This window comes from Crotalus tigris, unplaced genomic scaffold (genome assembly GCF_016545835.1).
Source record: "Crotalus tigris isolate CLP2741 ecotype Arizona unplaced genomic scaffold, ASM1654583v1 scf7180000023830.6690815, whole genome shotgun sequence".
NCBI lineage: Eukaryota > Metazoa > Chordata > Lepidosauria > Squamata > Viperidae > Crotalus > Crotalus tigris.
Window position 1 is genome coordinate 5,679,408 of NW_024100214.1, and position 26,593 is coordinate 5,706,000.

The following is a 26,593-nucleotide window of genomic DNA, read 5'->3' on the forward strand; positions in this document are numbered from 1 at the left end:
GAACATCTGCTGCTGGACAAGATGTCCTTTCATACCACAGGCACAAGTAAACAAAGAGAGAGCTAGCTAACTCAAGACTGCACTTCACACTAAAAGGAGCTGCAAAACAGAACAGAAACACGCCTTCACCCACAGGTCACTTTTGTTGGAAACAGAATAAGTAATGTTACTAACGTCATCCGTCTACCAGCTGAGATCTTTAAAAAGGAAACAACTCGCCAATGAGCTAGAAAACTGATTTTCATGCTTGTATTCCTCTATTGTACAAATACAGGCCAATTAGATTATATTTTTCTTTCCATTCACAGACGATCAGAGCCAATGGTTCCCAAATTAAACAAGGGCACAGCTGTTTCTGCTATAGATCATCAAAGGTCAGTAATCTCTTCTCAAATGTGATGCCTTCTAAGCATGTTGATCTAGAACTGTGATCATCCTCTGCCCGCAGGAGAAAGACTTATCTATAGAATCACAACAAATTTATTAATCCCTGCCAGTTGTGAGCTAGCAATTGACAAAGTAGGAATTGGGATTTGCATCTGGCACCTTCAGATACCTGTCTACTGTTTACTAGCGTTCTTGCTGTGTTCTAGGTTTTCCTTTTGATATTTTAAAAAATATGTACATAGAATTAAAAAAAGAAGCTGGCAAGTTGTAAAATACAATTCTCTTTTTTGCAAGAACAGACTTGGCTTCTACATAAGTCCCAAGTATTTAAAAAAAAACACAAATATGGTAACTGATTCTAGAGTTAGTTCGGTACAGTAGTAGATAAGGTACCAGGTTAGAAAGCAGGAGACTGAGAGTTTTAGTTCTGCTTTAGACACAAGACCAGCTGATGACCTTGGGCCAGTCACTCTCTCTCAGCCCTAGAAAGAAGGTAATGGCAAACTACTTCTGAAAAACCTTGCCAAGATAGTTGCAGGGATTAGTCCAGGCAGAGTCCAGGAGTCAATACTGATCAGAAGGCACACACAAAAAAAAAACCGACTGTACCCCAACCTTTGCCAACTCCCTCCCAAAAAACACCAACATCACACCCTACTAACATAGATACTTAAATGTGGGTGACAATTTATCAATGTTATTACTGACAGAAACTTTTTCCACCAAGTGAGGTAGAAGGGAGGAAGAATGCCCATCAATAGGTTTAAGCTTCTCACCAACAGAATTTTGAGTTTATTTTGAACTTAAGGATATGAGGAACATGATGGATTATCACCAAGAAGATGCAAGTCGAAACTTTGTCATTGTGGCTGTTAAGAGTTACCAACCCATGTTATAGGGATCATAAAGACTTTCCCCTCAATAGCCCCACTCTTGGAATGGCAACAACTGACTTACATAGCAACTGGGAGGGAGGGAGGAGAGGAAATGGGGGTAAAGAAGGTAAAGGAAGAAAACATATTTTGAAATCTGTGCCTTCTTCCCAAGGCATTTGATTCCAGATTCGAATCATTAAGCCCACAAGAGACACACTTCTCCTTTGACGCTCACTCACCACGGTGGACCATCATATCCATTCATCTTACTGTTTAATAAGAAAGAAATGGGAATATACCAGTACACAGCTCTTTATTCTAATCACAGAGATGCTTGAAATATGAGCTGAGCTCAGACTTGGCAGAAACAGCTGAAGCCAAAGCCAGCCAGGCCAAATGAACTTCTGGCTCCAAATCAGAAGACAATCGACCTGTCACAGCCAGCCACTTAGAGGAGAAAAAGCAGGAACAAACAGCTCTTTTCTTCCCCAAAAGACAAGTATTAGTTTTCTGTGGCAAAACAACCTAAAGGACTGTACCAACTTTTAATCTGTAATTTTTGGCTTTGGGGAACAGAAACAAACAGGGATAATTTTCCAACACAGTGCGCTCTTGTGTGTAACCAGAGTGGAATGGCCTGGCTTGCAAACCATGTCCAACACCAACATCTTCTGATGCTACTAGAAGAACTTCAAAAATATCCTCAAGGGTGACTTGATCTTTAAATTATAACAACCTTTCCCCCAACTTGGCTCCCTCCAAATGCTTTGGGACAGCAGCTCCCAGAATACCTCAGCCAGCACGGACACTGTAAAGTTGAGGAAGACTCCATGCTTACCCTGCTCTTTATCATATCACAAGTACAGAAAAAGGACGTCAAAGCAACCAACCCTGTACATTTGTTTTCTCTATATCAGAAAAAATATGTTAGTTTTTCCCACCAAATAATCTTGCTGGAGCAAAACTGATTTGTATTTTGTCATTCCATATTTAGAAACAGTAGCTCTTCTTTCAAGCTGCCCCAAATCTGGGTTTCTTTTCTAATTTAGCTTGCCTTCATCTGACTAAGCCAGGGGTCTTCAAACTTGGCCCTTTTATGACTTGTGGACTTCAACCCCCAGAATTCCTCAGACAGCGTGCCTGGCTGAGGAATTCTGGGAGTTGAAGTCCACAAGTCATAAAAGGGCCAAGTTTGGAGACCCCTGGACTAAGCACATTCCCCTTCCCATTCTGTGTTCCAGGAGTAATCCATTTAAATAAGAGAAACTCACCACTTTCAGCAGGCTCCGTTGTTCCCTGAAGGTTGCACAGCAACCCAATATGCCAGTAATCATGACAACAGCACCTGCCACCACCAGAATGTAGGCTGTTGCCAGGTATATATTAGACTGCAAAAGACTAATATAGTCACTCTTCTCAGCCAGGGTCCAAATGCCCACTGCCATCACAGCTCCTCCTGCCAGCTAAAGAGGGAGAAAGAAACATACAGGATGAGTGAGAGATACTGGCATTAAAATTTCCCAGAACCACCTAGTTCAATGTTCTTCGATCGGGTATCCGCCACATGCACTGGACCGTGTCTGGAAATCGTGGGCCTTGTAGCACAGCTTTTTTTCAACCTGGGCAACTTTTAAGATTTATAGACTTCCATTCTCTAGAATAAGTCTAAGTTTGTTTTTTACTTTCACTTTTCTCTGGGTTATATGATTAGGAATTTATCAAGATCCAATCAAGAAATCAAAACTGAGAGTTTTGTGATTCTGGCAAAGGCATTAATGTTCCTTAAAGCTCAATTTAGGAAAAAGTATCTGAGCCATACAAGCACAGAAAGAATTCATTATATAGCCTGAACATGAACACCCTATATGTTTGTTGCATTTCAAGGGCCTTCCAATACGTTATCTATACGTTATCTCCTCCATGTTATCTAGGATCCCATTATTAGACTGCTGAACGTCTTCTGATAGGCTTCCAGACTATGCAGCAGGCAGTTCAAACAAGGAGAAAAAGACAGTAACTCCTAAATCCAGTTCAAGGACTTAAAACCAGTGACTTAAGGTCAGGGGGGAAACCACCCTTCTGTGCAAATGAAAATTTCAGATGCCACCTTCTTCAATCACCAATTACTTGTTGGCTTTAGAAAGTTGTAAGCCTCTGAGCAGAAAAGGTACATAGATGCTAAGGCAAACGTTTGCCTGAATGCCTTGTCTCGTCATTCTTAAAAACAGAGTGAAGGTGGATAGATATCATGCATTAATTAGATTGATATATTGTCTTTCCTCCAAAGGCTCAAGGCAACAAACATAACTCCCTCCTTCCATTTCCCCCCCCCCAATAGCAACAGCCTTATATGATAAGCTGAGTTGGTGGTCTCTGCAATCCAAATCTAACACTCTATCCACAACACTACATTAAATTAACCCTAATTACTCCTACACCCCTACAATACCCTAGATTTATAGCATGATGTAGGGAAGTACCACCAAATAGTGGCTCCTTACCCAGAAGAAGAAGTTGAAGATGAACAGCAGGTATTTGAGACAGATGGTCACACATGTCTCCTTGCTTTCACTGTATTCACGCATGGTTCACAAATCAACAGAACTGTAAAAAAGCAAGAAAGCAAAAGCTTAAATCCATGAAGAGTCATTTCCTTGTTTTATTTTGTCACCCAAAGTGCAAGCGTTATCATTCTGCATTTCTCTATACAATGACAACTCAGCTGGCACGACTACAAAACAACATAAGGGAAACAAGATAGGGAAAACATGCAGAGCACGCTTGTGGGAACTTTTTACATACCAACATGGGGAGGGTCTGCATTTTCCTCTATGACAAACGACACAGTGCATCTTTCTGTTCTCCTCTAATTCTATTGCTTCTGTGTATGTTTGTGTTATGTGCTTTGGGTCACGTTAACAAAAGAGAGTAGGATCAACCTTTCACTGAATATCTCCTGTGGGTACAGTTTTCTCTAAAGGAAGCCAAGTTAAAACTCCCTTTCCAGGTTTTATGCCTTTCTCCACTTTGGGCCACGAGGAGGGCTATCACAGGTTTTAGTAAATTATGACCAGCATCTTGAATTCTTACCAGAAGGCTACATACACACAGCAAGAAAAAGAGAGCAAACATATAAGAATGTGCTCTCTTAAGTTTTACATGAGTACATCAAGTTAAAGAGACACTCTGGATTTACTACAAATGGAAGTTTGCAATACAAACACCTTTTTTTCTCCTTTCTGGTCTCTTGCGTTTAGAAAGTTCTGCCAGGGCATGGGACATTTTTCTGGAGAGAAAAAATGGGAATGCTTCCATCTCCATTCCAGTCTTTTCCTTTTGCCCAACTACACACAGAGAGCAAATGATTTTTCTTAGGACAGGTGACAACATAGTTGGCAGAAGATCTTATTCACAACCAAAAGGAGAGACCGAGAGATGACTGTATGCACCCAAGATAGTATCAGGGACAGAATGCTCCAGTCTTGGCTTGCTGACAACCCAGTCATCATGAAACATGTCCGTGCTCCCCTTATGCATCCTCTCACATTCCAGTATCCTACTTCTATTAGGCTTCCCAAGGATTTATTGCTTGTAAATGGTGAAAGATTTACTGTTCTCAGGATATACAGAACTGTTGTCAAGCCCCATATAATTAACAAATCCAAGAAACAAGAACCCCGTGGCTTTCAGAAAGGCATCATTAAGGCTAACCTGATATAAAAACAGTACAATCTTTCAAACTGCAAATTCTCAGCCAGACTTACAGCAAGTTTAATTAAGGCGGAATCTCTTCAAAACATCCCCATAAGCTCGCATACAGTAGTTGGTTTGTTATTTTCTCTTCTCCTATAAACTTCCTTCCTCTTCACTTCCTTCTCATAGTTAACTAACTGTGGGAATTATCACTAACTATTTAGTAGTATCAGTCACAAAGATTATATAACTTCAAAATGACATGGCTGGCAAATAAATTTAATGAATAAATTAATTAAACTGGCTTTAGCTCTCATGGACAGCACTTCTCAGAAAATTTAATACCTTCTGAATTTTTCTTTATTGTTGAGGGGCAACTATCAGTTAAGCCTACCTCTAAATGTCAAACAGATATGCCTTATAGATATGGATCTAACCCTGGGTAGTTTTGTCTGGATGGATTGTAGAGTTGTAATACACAATAACAATAACAACATGTGTATATTTTATCTGAAGTGCTAAGGAACATGTGGAAAGCTATACTTCTTCTCTCATTCGTTAGCTTGCTATTTTAATAATATGGCATAAAATACCAGTTTTAAGGAAGTGTCACGTCTTCCTCCTAGAAGAGTGATGGCGAACCTTTTAGAGACCGAGTGCCCAAACTGCAACCCAAAACACACTTATGTATTGTTGGGTGCCAGGTGGGCGTGGCCCATTGGGTGGGTGTGGCCTATTGAGTGGGTGTGGTTGCAGTGATAACAGCAGACTGGGTGGGACTAAAAAGTTCAATCAATCAATTCCAACTTTGTGAGATTTTTTTTTCCTGCGAGAAGTTGAAATTGATTGATTGAACTTTTTTTTTTTTTTTGCACACGGCGGCACAGGACTAAAGCGAAAAGGTATTATAAAACCCCGCTGAAGGCATAGGACTGGGGCAATGGCATGCGTGCCCACAGAAAGGGCTCTGCGTGCCACCTGTGGCACCCGTGCCATAGGTTCACCACCACAGTCCTAGAACCAGCTTTCCTCTCCAATCCATCCAAATTAAACAAAGACTGTTCTATACAAAAAATATTCAACCTTTGGCAGATTTCCTGAATGTTTGCCTATTTCTGTCACTGACGTTATCAGAGTTTTATTGATACCTAAAGGGAGTCTGTAAGATTCAAAAGCCAAAAATAGCTCAAATGTGGTATTGTGAGTCAATATTATTTTTTTCTTTGTCCATCAATAAGAAACATCAACCAAGAACATTGGAACTACAATCCAGCCATCTCCAAACTGCAAGGAATTAAAGGCAATTCTTTCCAGAGGAAAATCTTTAAACCTAGCCAGCCCTAGATTTCCATTTCCAGATGTCTATTTTTCTCTTCCTGAGCATCATAAGAAATGAGATTTCAGATATGATCAGATGTTACTGCAAACTGTTCCATTTCTATTATTGCTTCCTCATTTTTATCACAGGAAACAATTCAGCACTTCAAGAGATACTGTTACGTTCCTTCTAAATTTTCATCAGAAGCTTGTAAAGTCAGTGGGATTTCGCAGATAGTTTTAAAAGACACTTACTGATTTTAATGCTGTAGCCGGAAAGCAGCTGGAAAGTCAGAAAGCAGCATGATTAATGCCCCATTAATGGCCAGTGAATCATGGAACTATCACTGCTCTCTCTAGTTGTCCTGGCCAAAAAGCAGCATTTCAGAATATAGCAAGACTGTTCTTGCAATAAAACTGGCAAGCCATCGGGGATATTACCAGAACTAATCATACTCTGAAGGAATTCTATCTTTGCAGGTTCATGCTTTTCTTTGCCATCAGTTGGAACAAGCTAGGCTTTTTCATGGTGCAGTGGAGAGGCAAAGTCCATTCCTCTCTTTAGGTAGAAAATGTGATATTTGTGGGCACCTTCCTTAGTGCCCATTGGGTTCCTTGATCTCCTGAAGTTAGCAAAGTGCTACCTTCTTGCAAAAATATTTATACCAGAAGCACTTTAAAAAAAAACAGTGGTGGTGGGTGGCTATAGTTCAGTGCTTTGTTTGGGAGTGTATCTATTTGCATGAACAGAAGTGGAAATCTGGGATGGTAGAAAACATTGTGAAGGGACTAGTCACTAAATGAACTGGTAGGAAGAATCTCACCAGCTGTTTTCTAATAAATTGGCATCCCGTGATTGAACATACCTCCTGTGATGCCAATTTAGTGCACAAGTAAGTTTCATGGTAGATGTTTTGTGAGAACCACAATATGCTCTTAAAATTCCAAAACCTGAAAATTTGAAAAGATTCTCTATCTCAGTGTTTCTCAACCTTGACAATTTTAAGGCATGTGGACTTCAGCTCCCAGAATTCCACAGCCAGCAATGCTGGCTGTGGAATTCTGGGAGTTGAAGTCCATATGCCTTAAAATTGTCAAGGTTGAGAAACACTGCTCTATGTCTAAGCTAGCACTACAGTTCTGTATGCAACACAGTTTATCTTTCTGATCTCAGAACTTGCATGCACTTGTGCCAAGGAAATCTGGATTTTGGGATACTGTATAAATGAATTAGACAACCTAAACAGAAGATTAGTTTGTTTCTTTTAAGGCCTTTTGTTCTGCTTCTGCTAAAAGCCATGCTCACAATCTCTGGAAATTATGCTCGTACCTATTTGAATTTCTCCATGTTATGGCTTTGTCTGCACAATGCTCACAAAACTAATCCAAACAAGGGCAAAATTTGAATTACACTTTCAAGTCACAAGGAGGTACCCTTTGAGCTTTAGAGCAGGGCTTTTCAACAGGTGGTACGCATATCACTTGTGGTACATTAACAAGTGGCAGGTGGTACGCAGCCCTGCCTAGCCAAGTGTAGTGGGGAAGGGAAGTGACAGCACAGGCAAGGACTTACTGTGAGAGAGAGTCCTCTGGAGCTACAGAGTGGCTGGGGCAAGGCAAAGGCCCCAGACTCACTTCTGGCTCACCCTCCCCCATAAGAAAGGAGGAGGGGCAGAGAAGGAGAGGCTATAAAAGGAGGTGGGAGAGGGAGAGAAAAAGAAGGAGCCTTGGGAGGAGGTGGAGTCAGCTCTAGCTGTACCAAAGAGGAAGAAGGAGGGTGGGGGGAGAGGAAAGGAGATCAAGCAGGCCAGCCATGAGCCGATCTACAACTTCTGTGGCAGCCACCTGTGCTGGCAGCAACAAACAGGCAAGAAATGTAGCAGGGGAGGGATTGCCCTCCAGGAGGAATGAAGAAAGGTAGCATCAACTGGAGGTGAGACATGGAGGGAGGGAGATGGAGAGTGGAAGGATTCTTATGTGCTTTTGTGACTTTGAAGTTCTGGGATTTGTGCAATGAGGGCTTTGTGTTCTTAAGGACTGTTTGGCATTTTCTATTTGGCTGATGGCTGATGTCTCCTGTTAGCTTCTATTGCTCTGCTATTGTTAGCTGTAAGTTTTGCTGCAAGGGATTTTGAAGTATTTTTCTCCTGAATGGATTTTGCCTGTAGCATTCCTTTACTTATGAATGGGGCCATTTGAGGAGGCTGCCTTAGCCGGCAGCCAATACTTACTACATTTTTTTTCTTCCTTAATTTTCCTTTCTAGCCAGTAGCTAATTCTTAAAGGGGAATGTGCCTTTTTAAGCTAGTTCACTCAGCAGCTTGTCTTTTCTGTCTCTGGAGGCTTTTCCTTGTTTGATGAATATATGGAAGAGGGAAAATATGAGGGGGTTCAAATTCTTCCTTCAGAAGGAGGTGGGCATGAGAAAGAGGGAGGGAGGGAAGTTCCACCTTAGCACTTGGCCACCAGCAGCCCTGCCATTGACTTTGCTTGTCAAAAGGTTGCAAAAGGGGATCACATGACCCTGGAACACTGTGACCATCATAAATATGAATCAGTTGCCAAGCATCCAAATATAAATCACATGAACCTGGGACCCTTTTTCATAAGTGTGAAAAATGGTCATAAGTCATTTCAGTGCAATTGCAACTTTGAACAGTTTTTTTTTTGTTTTTTTTTTTTTTTTTTGGTCATCAGGTTTTTGACACCTTGCTGGGTGGTACTCAAATATTGCAATATCCTAAAAGTGGTACAATCGGTGAAAAGGTTGAAAAGCCCTGCTTTAGAGAGCAACTATAGAAGACGAGGTCTGTTTTAGTCTCCTATTGGTGGGCTTCCATGCTACATCAGGTGAACCACTGTATAAAGATGGGATGGTGACTAGAAGGGCTAGGGATGATCCAGTAGTTCTATTCTCACATTCACTTAGCACATGCTGAGCTATGCACAATTTCAAGAGATAATCTCAATAGAAGACACTAGTTTGTTTAGATCAAGGGTAGGCAAGCTTGGCTCTTTTAGGACTCATGGACTTCAACTCTCAGAATTCCTGAGCCAGCATGGCTCATCATGGAAACCTCTCACTTTCCCCTCAGCAAGGCTGGCTCAGAAATTCTGGAGTTGAAGTCCACGGGTCATAAAAGAGCCAAGATTGCCTACCTCTGGCCTAGATCATCCAATCCTGAAAATGAGCTATCTCCTTTTGTTGATCTGATACAGTTGAAAAGGGAGATACATTCACATAGGATCAACTTGCAGATCATCTCAATATGACTATTCGATGAATTCATTCTCTCCACCAGCAGAATAAAGCTGTTGTGAAGAGATACAGCCCTTTCCTGTGTCCACTGGAATTAAATCTAATGAGTAGTTTCCTGCATCCATTTAGGAGTTCAGCACTCTAGAGAAGTAAAATATTGCTCACAGCCAGGAAGAAAATTACCTTCTCACCGTCCCCTCTCCAAGCTTCTGGGAAAGGAAATTGAAATTGGAAATGACATATATGGAGGGAAACTCCTCTGCAGAGGTAGAGTGGTTCATCCATATATCTAAATTATACCCTGCAATTTTCTCACCCAGATTGTGGTTGATTTTTAGTTCAAGTCCCAGAAAAACATTGGAGTCAATCCAATCTTCTGCTGCAGATTTCAAGTTGGGGACCAAAGAATTGAAAGAGGTCCCAGACAGCAACTGTTCCAACCTTCATTTCTGAGAAAGATGAGCCACAAAAGATAGTTCTCTAGGGGGCCTTGCAATATTTTGATGTCTTGCATTTCATTCTAAGCCACCATGTTCTCATTCAGCCCACAAAAGTCGAGTTCTTGGCTTAATGGCACAAGCTTGTGCAAAATATAACATGTAGAAGTATCTGAAGCCGTTCATACATATTTCAAGGTATGCATCACCAAGAAAGACTGCAAACATCCTGCAGGCAACATTTTCTTGTTATTTAGACATACGTTCAAAGAGACTCCAATAAAATACCAGCTGGTTTCTTGCAGTTATGCACAGGTGCATGATAGAGTCATTCCGCCAAAGGAAGCCAGAAAGGGGAATTAGGGAGAAAATACATCCATAGCTCATTGCACAGTTATTGCTATTCTTCTTTGAGGCTTTGGAGAAAACTCTTAAGAGAGTTTTGCCCTGCCCATTTCTCCATACAGAAGGGCTTTTCATAAAGCATTTCTATCCAAGATTCCAACACCAATTAGACTCATACATTTCCAAAACAGTTTGACTTAATAGGCACAACAAAGATTTTTAAAAGATCACTAAAATATTTTTAAGAAGCAAACATCAAATACTACCATAATACCATAATAATCCTCTCCTGCACTGATAAAAGGCCATTTTCAATATTATGTCTGCTGAGGCTTTATATCTATGATTTGGGAACCCAAGCCTCTTCAAAAAGACTCAATTTTTCCAAGTTGAAATCTATTTATTTTAACTGATTCCAAGTCTATCAAGTAATAGCACCACTTGTCTCATAATAGCAAAATGCTGAGGCTATAGTATATCCAGTGTGTTTTTGACTAGTCACCTGCTTGGCACAAGAGACCAGCAATTGTATACAGGTGAGTGAAGCTGCTGGCAAAGAAACAAGGGCCTATATAGATGACTCCTCTTCTAACTCCTCCTTCTCCTCTCCTCCCTCCCTCCCTCCCTTCATTTCTCTCTTAGCTCCATAAGAAGGGTGCATCTATCCCACTCCTCAGCCTTCCTTTACTGATGAAGTATTATTTGCTAATAGGTTTTTACTAACCAATCCAGTAGAACAGAAGTTTTGTAATATCATTCTGAGAAAATAACATTCTGAATTTCCTCCTTTTGCACCAGAATAAAATGCCAATAATTAAAAATACGCACATATACACAGACAAAAAAATCTTGCTGGCTATTAACTTGAACTTATTCACATCAATCTACCAATATTAAATATGTGCACTTTAAGAAAGAAGAGGAGAAAATATATCTCAGGGATAAGGAAACAAAAACAGAAGCTTAAAGGCTATTCAAGTAGCAGATTTGCTGAAGCACCTGCACTCATTTGGTAAAAATTATCTCATCGATGGCAAATTCCAGCAGTTTCTTTTTGCCTTATACCACTTAGCTGTATAGGCTTTTGTTCTTGAGAATGCCATAATAAGCCATCTTGGTAGGAAGCTGGGAAGAAAAGGGAGTAGATGGGTTCTTGCTTGCTTATCCAAACACACTACCCCCTCTGGCAACGTGTGAACTCAGAGATTGTCCCAAGGCACAGAATTGAGTAGAACACCTGTGGCCCAGGGTTTTCTCTTACCTGGCATATCCTAAGCAGTAAATTCTTAATTATAAACAAGCATCTCAACAAAGTCATCTGCTCACATCATCACACTCTTTTATAATTACAACCATCTTTTTACCCACACTCCTTGCCCTTCATACTTGTCTCAGCCTGTATAGTAATAAAGAAAGCAGCTCCTGAAGCTACTTTTTTGTAGCCTATCTTGAGGCTAGATCTAAACCCAAAGCGGGAGTTTAGGAAATAGAGGTAAAATAAAGATTTAAAAGCCACAATCAAGCAAAACAAGAGCATAATAAACACTGCTCTCCAGAAATATTACAGCCTTGTTCCTCCAGTCTTAGGAATAATAAAAAAACTTAATTGTTGCCCAGAGCCTTAGAAATGAGCAGTTACTCTTCTTTTTGTAGCAGTAGGAGGTGGCTCTTGACAATATAGAAGTTTCTTGCTAAACTTTCTTAGCAGAAAACAGCTTATATCGATCAGCCTTCCACAACCAGGTGCCCTTCACATTTATTGGATATCCGTTTGAAAATTCTCAACCAAGTATGATTTGGGTAGAAATCTGCTTTCTTGAGGTACTGGACTACAAATTCTCATTATCCCATGGCTATTGAGCCACGAACACAACTGCGTGTCATCAGACTAGGGAAGTGTGATATATGGTTTTATTCTGTAAGTCTCCTTCAGCTTTTCCAAGACAGGCAAACTAGATATTTACTAAGCAAAAGAAGTGTCAATTTTCCAATTAGGGGGAAAATGTAAATAGACATAACGTTTTCAAAGGCTACTTCTGTTTTAAGAGGAGGTACTTTTCAAAGGAGTCAAATTACAGGGCACTGCTTTAAAGATGAGGGAAAGACGCCAGAAAATATTGTCAATCCTTGTTATTCAAGGATAATGTAAAGTGGCACTAATAACGCAGCACTGTATTTCACAGCCAGGGCGTAAGATAATGGCTACAAAACATTTCATGGAAGAAAATCCAGATTGATGGGGCCAGTCCTCAGCTAAGCAGCTAAGTGAATATATTACAGACATTTAAACACTTATCCAAGCCCTAGTCAATGCAAATATCTCTCTTGTTATATACTTGAAATGAATAAACAAAACACCATGATACAATCATTCTTCATTTTATTCTTGCGGAGGAAAGTCTGACACTTTGACTTACAGCATGGCAGTTTCATTTCTGTTTTTGGAACTCAAGAAAGTGCTTTTAAATTACAAACGGTCAAGCGGGACAGGGAGTTTGGTGATCATAAAGAGAAATGCCTGAGAGGCCCGAGGCTGTCATATTTGGGGGGGGGGTCCTCCAGCCCTACTCCTTTCCCTGAAATAGCTGCATGAAAAAAATCCTTTCCTATAAAAACACCTTTCATGTTGCAAATGAAAGTTGTGTGCAGCAGCTCCTTTGGGGTGTGCCAGACTTAGACCAGATTAAAAAGAGCTTTTTTTTTTTCTAGGGCCCTGGCTCTTGTCACTTCACTGAAAGATGTGAGTCCTTCATTTCTTATTGTTTCCTCCTTCATCTCAGTGGTTGCTGAAGTGAGCCCTGTGAATCAATCACACAAAAAGCTTTTAGAATGAAACCATTGTACACTGTACACTGGCGCTCCCATCAGCTGGTTGGCTGCTTTCCTAATATAAGCCCAACAGCCTTGCCTGCCTCTTTGGAGGCTTGCTAACTTTTTTTCTGAGATGTTTTCTCGTTGGAGTATGTCTGACATGCACAAGACTCCCCCACCCCCATATACAGAAAGCATGCAACTTGCCCTATCTTAACTTAAACATTTAAAATTTTCACTGAATAACTGGTTCTCTCTGAGTGCACAAGTGAGATTTTTTTTAAAAAAAACAAACTTTTAATGATTCTGAATAAAAATCCTTTCAACTATTTGTCTCCTATTTTTAGTTATCTATTGGCCCTTTTTTCCTCCCAGTCCTTTCCTGAGGCTCAATTCTAGGACTCAACAGAAAGTATATAATGAATATTTTGAGCAAAATAACTAGGAGGGTAGTGTTATAAATGAACAACTCTTGCAACATTGTGACTATCCTAATATTTCTTGGTGAAAGATGAGCTATTCAAGGCAGATGGAAGAACCTGTAAAGGGAAAACAGATCTCTGGATATGCTCATCCATCTGCTTGCTAGTTATTAGAAATATAGCCCACTGTTTTTGCTACCAAATAAAATGAAATGGGGGAAAAAAATCACAGAAGGCCGAAGTACAAAATGGGACTTTTATAATGCTTTTAAAGCAAATAACATAAAGAAACATCACAGCTGTTTCAAGAAGGGAGTAGAATTCTGTTCACTTTATTATTTGTTTAATCAAATCAAAACAATTCTTGCCTCATTAGGTTGGGAAGAAAGACCATCTTCAGAGCTGATGGTTGTGAAACCAAAGAGGTTGAGAATTGCATATTACAATGGCAATTAGATGATAATTATTCAGGGTTTCCCTTCTATCTGGAGAGAGCCAAAAATCTGAGGGTATGTGAATGACCACCTGTGCTACATATGCAGATAGCAGAGTCCATAAATTAGATTGAGGAAAGTTTACTTACTAAGTTACTGCCTTAAAAAAATGTACCCACAAGCTTACTGGTAACCAATGCAGCTCTTGAAACAGAAATGTTACATGATCTCACAGAGGAATGCCTGTAACTGCCCAGGATGCTACATTCTGGACCAGCTGTAGCTGGTATGATCTTCAAGGAAAGTCCCAGGTAGAGAACATTACAGTGTAGTAATCCAGCAAAGAAGTGATAAAGCATTAGTAGATGTGAGTAAGGCCTCTTCATGCAGGAATGGATACAACTGGAGGCAAAAATAGATTTGTGCAAAGGCCTTCTAAGCTGCAGCTGCCACCTGTTCTTCCATGTAGATTTTTCTCAGTGCCACACAGAAATACAATTTCAAGAGTGTCAACTGTGCCCACTCAGAAATGTTTATTGTGATATGACTTGGAACAACCAACACTTACCCTTATTTAATATCACAATATTTGGAAGGCCACAGTTTGCCACTCTTCCTTTAAAGCTGGGCTTAAAATTCTGTTCCAGAGGCTCAATTCACCTTCTCATCTGTCCATATAATGTCAAAGAGTGGCCTTTGATGAAAATATTTTCTGCTCCACAACAGAGTCAATTTCTCCATGCAGGAGAAAAACAAACATTTACCTGAACAGTCTTAGCAAACAGCAAAAAGTGTCAATGAAACTGAATATTTTGCAACTGGTTCTCCCTCCCTCGCTCTCAAACATACAATATCAAATCAATCCGATGTGCCAGTGATGGCGAACCTTTTAGAGACCGAGTGCCCAAACTGCAACCCAACACCCACTTATGCATCATTGTGTGCCGGGTGGGTGTGGCCCATTGGGTGAGTGTGGCCATTGGGTGGGCGTCGCTGCGGTGGTAATGGCAGACTGGGTGGGACTAAAAAGTTCAATCAATTCCAACTTTGCAAGATCTTTTTTTTTCCTGCAAGAAGTTGAAATTGATTGATTGAACCTTTTTTTTTTTGCACACGGCGGTAGAGGCCTAAAGCGAAAAGGTTTTATAAAACCCAGCTGAAGGCCTAGGGCGATGATGCGTGTACCCACAGAGAGGGCTCTGAATGCCACCTCTGGCACCCGTGCCATAGGTTCGCCACCACTGCGATATACAATATTTGTCAATAATGACATTTATTTCCAAAAGCACCTTTTATTTTAATTCTATATAAAATGTATTTCCTGCCCTTCTAGTGCACATGCACCACCAAATATTCAGTAAGCTTTGCAAATTTTACAAAAACACATCATATCAATAATAAAATCACAATTGGGTTATACATATCAACTAAGCTGCTTAAAGTCAGGGTTTTTTCAAGTCAGTTTTAACTCCTGTGTCTTTGTGGAAATGGTCACGTAGCTTCTTTGGTTGCAATATAGAAATGGTTGCCCACTGCAGGATATTTTTGTCTATTTCTGACTGTAGAGAATGCCCTAGTATCTTTTGGTGGTCTTCGATCAAATTAACAAGAATCTATCTTCTTTAAATGTGCAGATCACCAAAGTTTCAGCTAAGTTTAATTTCTATTATCTAGCACTTTTCCCCTCAGAAATCATGTACTGGAGGGCATTTCCAGGTATGGTTGGCATCCATGACCAAAAACACATCTGCTTAATTCCATCAATTCTTTTATTGGGTTTCTAGTGTTAATCATCTCCATTTCAATGTTGTTGTTTTCCATTTTTAAGCATCTGTTTATATATATACGCATTTTTTACTAACTATTGTACATTTCCCATAGTCAGTTCTCGTGAGATGGATGATTATATAAATTTAATAAATAAATAATAAATGAAGGATGCGTCTTACACTGAGGAAACCAGAGATCCAGGTTTTCCTCTAACTTTCCCGGCCAAGTCTCTTTTCCATCATCTTTTCCAGGTAGCCTCTATCTAAATTCTATTTGGATGTTGTATTATCTTTGACAATAATCCCTTCTTAGGAATGATCAGCTCAGGAAAGATCAGCTCAGAATTTTCCCCGAAGTTACTTCTTATAAAGATAAACTCATTTGCAATTGTGTGTCCCAAAAACCCTGCAATTTGTTTCCCATTATAAATCTTAATTCAGTCCAACTCTGCACTTTTCCATATTGTGTAGCTTCCTACTTTGGATAAAATTCAAAATTTGAGGCCTGGATTTCTGCTTGCATGATGGGACTTGCTTCTATTCCTGCAAGTTCCCATATATTACATGAGAAGAACTGCAAAGGAGAAATTGTCCCCCCCCCACCTATCTCTCATTTTTGCGGAGGCCATTCCAATGGCAAGAAAAGTTAATACTACACTATACCATCACTTCATCATACAGAATAAACACAAAACAACCAATGCAACTGGAAAGCAATACAGGTCTGGGTTGTTTTTTTTTCCCACTGCGCTATTTAAATTTACAAAGAAATTAGTTCTCCTCGCTTTTACTTTGATTGTGTTCAATAGTACTCTGCAATAATATTGCTCAAGCTGAAATAACTTCTGTAAATGCTAAACCTCTTTCTCATAATGAAAGGCAGGTACTAATCAACTAAATTGAGAAGCTTCACAAGACATCGTCCAAGTTGCACACAGCTGCAATTTGAAGAAAAGCTGTACTTCCGATGCACCATTAAAAAATAAATCCACCCCTTTTAGCTGTCATTGCTTCCAGACATTCCAATAAAATAACACCGTTTCTAATGTTTATGCACCTTTTAAACAACCCTATGGTTGAATAAGTAGGTGGAAGGTATTTTTTTCCCCCTCAGGTCATTAACGTATTTTCCAGATAAAAATGTAAAATGTAAAAATGTTTGTGAATCATGTCTTAATGCAATCTCAAGAGAAATCTCAGGGGGTTAACTGGTTGGAGTCCTTTTCATTAAAAAATAAAAACTTTCTGCAACACTAAGACTGAAATGAGGAAATAGAAAATTGTGTGTCTAGGATCATTTTAATTTTGTGTCTGAGATCATTTCTCCGTAGACATTCAGTAAAACATGTTGGGAAGAATGCTTCGTCAGCAGTGCCCAGAGAACCAGAGCAGGATTTTAAAAAATCATTTAGACCCTGGAGACTCTTATAGACCCTAAGTTCACCCTGCCAAAGGAAAAAAAAAGATATACAAGATATAGGTCCCATATTATAACTGATGATAATGTTATCTATTCAGTCATGACTGACTCTTGGCGATTCTATGGGCCAGGTCTCTCCACATCTTCCAATCTTGCATTTCTTCTTAGAGTTGAGATGGTGATATTATAATTATAAATCCATAAGATATACATTTTGGAGATAAAATGATCTTATTGTCTCTGGGCACTGTGTCCAGTAGAGAATACAGGCCTGTATACAAACTAGAGCAGTGATGGCGAACCTTTTAGAGACCGAGTGCCCAAAAACCGCCCCGTTCCCATCACTCCGCCCAGCCCGTTCCACCCCCGCCCCACCTGCTGGGCCACCCACCGCCTCCATGGCCTGCCGCAGATCGCTCAGGCGGCCCTGCAGTGCCATGGTGGACACGCCCTCCATCCGCACCCCACAGCATCATCTGCGCGTGATGGGGCACGAGGTGGAGTCTTGTCCCTGCTGCCCAGCTGCCGTGTGCTTGGCTACATTGCTCCGTGTCCGGGGGTGACTCTCCTCCTGGGGAGCTGCTGAGGGGGCCACGGAGGGAGGCAGGGCTGGGGCAACAGTGCTCATGCCCACAGAGAGGGCTGAGTGCCGCCTCTGGCACGCGTGCCATAGGTTCCCCACCACTGAACTAGAGACACAAACTACAGAAAGGAATACAGATGCATTCAAAACTCAAAGAACTAGAGGAAATGGGAGAAAGAACAGGACAAGTACAATGAGCCAGATCAAGTACTACTACCCATTCAGAGTAGTCATCTAACTAAAAGCGTGGGGTTTAGACTTTTTCAAAAGAAAATACACTCAAAAGTTACTTGGCTCTGACTTGTGCAAATGCCTGCACTGCCTTTCACAAATCATGGCTGACCGCTTCCCATGATGTGTAAATCAGCCATGTAATGAACTGACCTCCAATGAGTGTTGGTGTGATATAAACAGAAACAAGGAGTAAAGAGATACTTCCCCCTTTGAAACAGCAGCATGGCACTCAAAGTCCATGTGAAGTCCTTAGCTTCTGTTCTTCCCCCCCCCCCAAAAAAAGCTGGGTGATGCAGACTGTGAGTTTGTTTTTGTTTGTTTGTTTTCACATAATGCATTCCTGAACAAAATTTGCTACTCAGGGCTGCTTTTAGGAGACTTCAAATACAAATGGGCAGCACAAGTTCGTTCTATTGTGCCCACACAAGCAGCAACTCCCAGATGCCTTTGTTTTCATTAGAATCTCCCACATTGTTTGTGGGAGCATTACTAAATCCTCAAACAGCAGCATATTTTCGTTAGGAGCAGAAGTAAAATTAGTTTGCCAAAGGAGACATCTGGGAGCCAAGAATGGAAAAAAAAAATTCCACCCAGGCATATTTCATTGAGCAAAACTGACCTTAACTAGGCAATGATACAGAACAGACTGCAAGACAGCAGATGCCAAAGGAAATACCATCCAACCACACCTTCTTCCCTCCAATACACCTCTGCACATCATTTTTTTAATAAATAAATAAATCATGGGTTGGGACATTTGTCTTTCAAAACTAACAATCCAAAAATAAAGGCTGTGATTGTTATCCAGATTACAGATGAAATGAGACACAGGCCTTTATGTCCAGTCACTCCCACTCTGGCACTTTAAACAATGCTGCTTGGGAAATGGTATGAGAGAAATGCTTCCAAGGGGTTCAGCTTACTCCAGGAGGAAAACTTGGCTCTCTTCCAGATCTGCAGACTGGAGGGGTGGTTTGGCTGTATTGCTTTTAAAGAGACACCTAATCTTGCTAACCGACACATTTTGATACATTGAATTTCAATTTTTATAGTTATTAACCAGCAAACAAGTACAGGGGGATAAAAAACAAGACAAGGCTGTATATCTATAATCAGTTAGGTCTATATTTCACAGGGCGTATCCTTCCACCCTCTTGATGCTAAGTAACAAAATTCAACATTATAGGTTTCTTAAAGACCACGTTAGCAGGAAGGAAATCAACACAGAAACCACCTTAATGGCTGGGGTGACTACTGGAAGAGGAAAAGATTTTGGCACATGGTCAAATAAAGTATACACTAAAAAAAAACATGTGTGATCAGTTCAACCTCTATTATGTTACACAAACATTGTGCTTAGGAACATTATGGCACCTGCCCGCTAGTCTAGTAGAAGAGAGGGGAATTCATCTATATATGAAGATAAGAAGCCAGACCCCTCTCATTAAATATGTTTTGGGCGGTGGGGCCCACATTTCTTTCCCAGGTTTGTGAAATAAGGAAAAATCATAGGCAGACAGAAAGATAGACCATCTCAGCATTCTGGGGGAGATGATTTGGGGAGTTTGTTTATGTGTAGTAAACAGCCCCAACAAAGGCTTATGGTCAGTGAAGACCGTGAAATGCCTGCCATATAGGAAATCATGGAACTTTTTGATTCCAGCAACAACAGCTAAAGCTTCCCTGTCAATTTGAGCATAATTTCGCTCTGCAGAAGACAAGGTTCTGGAGTAATATGCAACAGGAACCTGAGTTCCATCTGGTCTGAGGTGGCTTAGTACGGCTCCTACCCCATAAGGAGAAACATCACAAGCGATGCACACAGGAAGGGATTCATTGAAATGTGCAAGCACACTGTTAGAAGTGAGTAAGGCCTTAACCTCATTGAAACTTGCTTCGTGTTTTTGTGACCACTGCCACACTGCCTGTTTGTCCAGGAGCCTATGAAGAGGCTCGGCTACACTAGCCTTGTTTGGAAGGAAGGAGTTGTAAAAGTTCAGAAGGCCCAGAAAGGCCTGTAGTTCGGCCTTGGACTTTGGCCTAGGAGCATGCATAATAGCTTTCAATTTGGATTCAGCAGGGTGAATCCCGGTAGCATCAATTTTGAATCCCAGAAAATCTGTAGAAGGCACCCCAATTTTACATTTGTCCTTCTTAAGTTTGAGGCCCGTTTTCCTGAACCTCAGCAGGACAGCCCTTAATCTCTCAGCTAAGTTGTGTGTAGAGTCTCCAGCAATTAAGACATCATCAGAATAGGGGCAAACCCCTGGTATACCCCGTAGTGTGTTTTCCATTATGCTTTGGAAAATTCCAGGAGCAACATTTACTCCAAATTGTAACCTCTTTACCTTGAATGCCCCCCTGTGGGTCACAATGGTTTGAGCTACAGCAGCAGCATCATCAACAGGCAACTGTTGATACGCCTGAGCTAGGTCAAGCTTTGCAAAAACACGCCCCCCCCCCCTTGAGGGAGGCCAGAGTATGACTGACCACGGGAACAGGATAGGCATGTTGCTGCAATGCCTTATTCAGAGTGCATTTGTAATCTGCACAGATGCGAATGTCCCCATTTGCCTTAAGAGGCGTGACAATGGGGGTCTCCCAAGGACTGGAGTCGACAGGTTCTAGAACTCCTTGCTGAATCAATTTGTCTAATTCGGTGTCAATTTTACCTTTCAATGCAAAAGGAACCCTTCTTGCTTTAATTCTAATAGGGTTGACAGTGAGGTCTAATTTCAGTGACACAGGGGGTCCTTTGTACGTGCCCAGCTGTGGGCTGAAAACATCTGCAAATTCTTTGCAGACTTCTTGTAGGTCTACTGGTTGCAAGCTATTGAGCCCTGTGACGTGTATTCCCAGGGCCTCAAACCAATCGAGTCCTATGAGACTCGTTCGCTCACCCCCTACTACTATTACATCTAGTGGACCTTCAAAATCCTTATACTGTACGTTAAGGGTGGCCTCCCCCTTAACACACACTCTGGAGTTTTGAAAGTCTGTTAACACAATGTCGGAAGGCCTCAGCTTGGCCTGAAATCCGCTGCCAGAACAAATCTTCCTAAACGTGTGCATGGAAATGATTGAAAGTGCAGACCCCGTATCCAGTTCCATAGCCAATGGAACCCCTTGTAACTTCACTTTAAGTGACAGCTTTTTCTTAATGGGCTTGTGTGTGCCTGTCCTATAAATGCTTCTTCACGAAGCACAGAAACCCACCCTGTTTTGGCTGGGGACCCTGGTACCTTTCAGGCGCAATTCTTCCCAAGGTTGTACCTTCTGACGGCCCAGACACACAGCTGCAATGTGTCCCTGTTTTCCACATGCCCTACAGATAGCGGAGCAGAATCTACAGTCAGTCCTCTTGTGGCGACCTCCACAACCGAGGCACTTGGGGAGAGCTGAAGAGCTTTCCTTCTGTTTCCCTTCTTTCGTGGGGTAGAGACGGTCTACTTCAATCGTCAGGATCCTCCTCTGGGTTCCTTTGGATTCCTTCCTGGTGCACGGACACAGCTTCTGGAGTACTTCTGATCGGCCTCATGTTCTTGATGGCGCCGCCCGCTACCTCTTCTGCAGTAACCTCTCTCAAGGCATCTTGGAATGATAAGTCTTCTTTAGCGAAAAGTCTCTGCTGCAATTCTCTATGCCTCAGTCCGCATACAAATCTGTCTCTCAGCCGTTCTTCTAGATCCTTGAACTCGCAGTGTTTAGTGGCTTTTCTCAGCGCAGCAATGTATTCTTTGGCTGATTCTCCGGGTCGCTGATCCCTCTGTTCAAAGGTGTGGCGCCAAGCGATGACGGACAACTTGGGCTGGAAGTGTTCCTTTAGTAGTTTTTTGAGATCTGTGTAGTTAACAGATTCTAGGGATACAGGTGCTGCTATGTTTTCAGCGATTTCGAATGCGTCTTGACCGCAAACGCACAGCAGGGTGGCGGCTTTTAAACTATCTTCTCTTACTTGATTGACTTTAAGATAGTTTTCCACCCTGGCTACGGAGGACTCCCATCTTTCCAGATGGGAGACATCGAATTCTGAAAGTCTTCCAACTTTTGCCATTTTTGTAGAAAAGGAAGGGTCTATCAGCCAGCTTACCCCCGATGTTCGCTGGATTGGCGGGCAGCCGCTGAGTTAACGCCGTTCCTACTGCTCAGGACTCTAGGGTAAGCTTACACCTGTCTTCAGTCGATGTAAGGCAATCCCATCCTCGTCGCCAGTGTTAAGTCCTTCGCGAAATGGCAATGACACGAGAAGCAGTTGTAGTTCTCAGGAACCTCTTTATTTCTGTTCAGTATACTGGTTACAAGATGCCGACAACGCCCAAATCTCCCTGCCTCTTTTATAGGCGATTCCCGGGCCAAACTGCAACATTTGGCACGCTTGCACTCACGCATGTGCGCGAGTGCTGGCAACAGCCAGTCTGGTCCCGGGCAGCTTGCACCTGCCCGGGACCGTTGCAATGCCCCGAGCCTGCTTTCACAGGCTCAGACATAACACTATGTAGTTTACTTTAGCTCTCAGAATTAGCTGCTAGTAACTAGATACTGACACCTTTGCTCAATTTACAAAAACTCTTCCACAAATATCCCTATTAATGTTTCTGCACTTATTTGCCTATCTGATATCTATACTAATCAGTTCTTACTCTCAGTCTTCACCCATCTATATTTGACTACTCAACAACAGGCTGAATCTCCAGAAATGAGCAGACTTGCAAGGGGTCTTAACTCCTTTAAATTGTACTCCAGTTCACCATTTGAGGTCAGCTTTGATTCAATTAAAAGCATTTCCTTTTTATTAATCTTTTGATGATGGAGTAGAAGTAGAAGTCAAGCTTAGACTAGTACAGTCCTGTTGATATTTATTTGGAAGTAAAAATATCCAAAAAAGGAGATGTAATTTTTCAAGACTGAAATCATATTCCAGATCTGGCTGCAACAATGCAGATGACCTTGAGAGAGCAAAAACAATTCATCTGGAATTCTGCAGCCCAGACCTACCCTTGTAGTCTGAGATTACACTCTACTAATAAACCCCAGGCTGTTCAACGTTGAATCAAAGATGTTACAAAAAAATTAGGGTCTTTATTATTCCAAACTTATGAGAGAAAAAAGTTATTCAAAGCAACATTAGAATTTATCTACTCCTTTAAAACAGACAAATGAAACAGCTTTTTTGACATTTATTGATTAAACCCTTTCATTAAGTTTACATTCTATTTTTGAAGAAAACAATTAACATGCCTCTGAGTTACTATGTATTCTCAAAACTATTTTTAAAAAACAAATTCCAGAATGGGACACAATATTTTGTTTTCTCGGTCACTTTTCTACAGTTTGCAGCGAGCTTTCACCAAGGTGGTCCTTTCATTTGTGCTAGATGAAAACTTGTCACAATAACCAGTTTGAGAGAAATGGACTACAAAAGGTTGCTTTGCAAAATAAAAATGAACCTTGCTCCTTTAAGGATTAGTTCCAACTTTTTATAGCCAACACCAGCAAATTCTATTTCAACCTTTCAGCTTTGTTTGTTCCCAAGATCCTAGATACCATTGCCCAGAACTGCCTACAGGTCTGGCTGCCCTTTTCAGACTAGCAGTTGCTTTCTTATTTTCTTAAAACCTTACTAGCAATCTTTTCCTAGACCACATCTCTCTCTTTTGTTCTTTTACCATGCCATTGCACACAGCAATTCTCCTCCACACCTAGCCAATTCTAGCTGATTTCAAAACACTAAGCAGGATTAACTACAGAGTGCTTGGATGGGAGACTACCAGGAGATCCCAAAGCTATAGGCTAAACAGAGTTGAAAAAAATATCCCCAAAAAGGGAATGGCAGAACAACCTCATTCTATTACCAAGACCATTACATTACGTTTGTGTCCACCAAGTCACTAGGGGTTAAGGTCATCTGAGGACTGGCATTAACTTGGTTTGTTCTCTTTCAGCTACTAAGGAAACAAATTATACAATGATGCAAAAGGCACATACTCTTTGACAAGGCAATATTTACAACTCATTAGAAAATTGAGAAATGCTGTTTTGTTGGCTGTATTCTTTTCAAATTAGTCAGCATGGTATAACGCAAGATCAAAGTCTTCCTATCTAATCATTACACAAACAAAATATAACAGTAGATTTGTAGCAAAAAGGAAATCCCTAGGGATAGGCAGCCTAGCATTCTCTAAATTTCTGAACAACTCCCACCAGCTCTTTTCTTGTGCAAACTGGCTCAAGCTGATGGGGATGAAGGCTGAAACATTTATAGAGTAGCAGATCAGAACACATTTCCACAAAAAGTAATGCACGTTTCATCCCATGTTACTATTTTTATATTATGCCCAGAGGGGGGGGGGGGAATAAAACCTTGGCATCTATCCCAAGGATGACATAAATGAAAAAAAGAGAACTTTTTCCCATTTCAGAAAAGATGCCCAAGCTCCTTTTTCTTGTTACAATGGAGCTGCAACTCCCTCACACTTCTTCATTACAGCTAGCCTTCATTTACCAACCACTCATTCAGTACCCATTAAGTTAATGCAGTGGTGAGAAACAAGACTTATAACTGGTCCATGAAGTTGTGGTCTTAGCAGTGTACCCAGTGTTTTTTTTTTTATTGCAATTCAGGCACCTTGCAACTCACACATATTTTATAATGTTGGAGCACCCCGCAGTTACGTGGCCACCATTGCCAGTTTCCAACAAGCAAAATCAACAGGGAAGGGGGGAAGTGTAGAGCCATGGTCCCATGACATCATACTTAACATGACATTACACAGTGCCACTCAGTGACAGAGTTGCCAGTCCCAATTGCAATTGGTAAGGTTTTCCCCTACATGCTCATGAAAACAATCAGAAAGCTGTAAATACAGATTGAAGGCAAACTTCTCTGAAGTTTTGACATAGATTCAGCCTTGCAAGTACATCAGTGCAAATAAATTTATGAAAATGTAAAGAAGAAATACCTAATACACTCTGTTATCCTGACACTGGGATTTACTACATGTTTCCGTATTTTCAATTTTATATTTTAATTGCATTTCAAAGGCTGAGACTGCATAGCATGCTACCATTAATATATTTGGCAAATTTTCAGCTCAGGTACAAAGAGCTAATTTTTGGCTCAGTTAACCCAGATTACCAGAGTATGCCAATAGAACCAAAATATCATGTTAGAATTCAGAAAGTAAACTTACGCATTAAAAATGAGCATAACAGTCTCCCCTATTTTTTAAATGACCAATTTTGGACATTAATCATTGTTTAATATATTCTAAAGTCTGCTATAGGAGGAGTCCCCAATCTCTGGGCTGTGGACCGGTACCAGTCTGCAACCTGTTAGGAATGGCCCTCACAATGCCTGGGTGAAACCATCCTTCCACCCAGGCCCATGGAAAAATTGTCTTCCACAAAACCAGTCCCTGGTGCCAGAAAGGTTAGGGACCTCTGTGCTATAGAACAGGGGTCCCCAACCCCCGGGATACCGGGCAAGCAAAGCCCCATCCATGGGATGCAGGTAGCACATGAAACCACACACTTTCGGTCCGTGGAAAAACCTCTCTCCACGTAACCGGTCCCTGGTACCCAAAAGGTTGGGGACCTCTGCTATTGAACATGTGTGTCTGTGTGTTTGTATGGTCTTATTATATATGCTGGTCCAAAACAAATGTTGCAAATTTCTGGAACCACTATTAAAAAAAAAAACCAAGTCTCTGAAATCCATCATGTGAACTCAATTTCCCAAACTGGAATCCCATAGATGTGATTGGAATTGTAACTTCCAGAATTCAGGAACTGCAGACCAGGAATTTTGGAAACCGCAGTTCCAACTGGTGGGCACCAGGCTGGGAAAAATGGATCTGTAGCTACTCCATCTAAGTAAAAGATGTATATTTTTGGGAATGACAACACTGGGTAAACCATCAAATGCAGGATATTAAGACCCAGGAGGCGCATTCACTCTATCAACTGTAAAAGCAGGACAAGGTAAACATTGATCTCACCACAGCACTTTTCACTTTCTGCCACTACGCAGGTCGTCCAAAAGGAAGAGGGTGGCCTAAACAGCTAGATGAATTGCGATTAAAGTTATTTGTAGAAATAATCCACGTAACACAGTTGCCATTGTCTTTCCTTGCAAAAAAACAAACAACCAAAGCAATCAATTGTTCCTGTGCGAGCGAGCGGCTATCTCGTTAGTTCCATTTTCACAGAATAAACCCACTAGGTAGGAAAATTCTGATCCCTTCCCCCCCCCCCCCCACGCGGATTTCCGGAACAAAAAGTTGGATGTCCAACCAAGGCTCCTGCCTCCTGCGGCTCAAATAAAATGACCCTTCATCTCCCCCCCCCCCATACACACACACACATCGCCTCTTTTCCAAAGCAGATCCAAATCGAAAGAGGGGGGGGAGGGATTTCTACAGCCCGGACCTTCCCTTCCCCGCCTCGCCGCAAAAGCCGGCGCGATCCCGAGTTATACAAACAAAACGAAACAATACAAAGAGCAAGAAACGCCCGCAGCGTCCTTTCACACACGCGGCCTCCACTCCCGCTCGCCACACGGTCACTTTCAAGGAAGTTTGTGGGCCTCCAATAAACCAAGCACCTCTT

At 41.3% G+C, this 26,593-nt stretch overlaps 1 protein-coding gene across 2 annotated transcripts in view; it reads right to left on the bottom strand.

The window, feature by feature from the left end:
- CD151 (CD151 molecule (Raph blood group)) overlaps positions 1–26,593 on the bottom strand; it is a 46,935-nt gene that overhangs the window by 19,978 nt on the left and 364 nt on the right. Inside the window, exons 1-3 of one of the 2 annotated variants that reach the window (XM_039321905.1) lie at positions 9,848–10,800; positions 3,764–3,866; positions 2,534–2,725 (exon numbers count right to left, since the gene is read on the bottom strand). In XM_039321905.1, the coding sequence (XP_039177839.1) occupies positions 2,534–2,725; positions 3,764–3,847 (276 nt within the window). In that variant the 5' untranslated portion in view covers positions 3,848–3,866; positions 9,848–10,800. Of the gene's footprint in view, positions 1–2,533; positions 2,726–3,763; positions 3,867–9,847; positions 10,801–26,593 lie in introns of those variants that run through there. The other variant, XM_039321904.1, reaches the window with a different exon arrangement.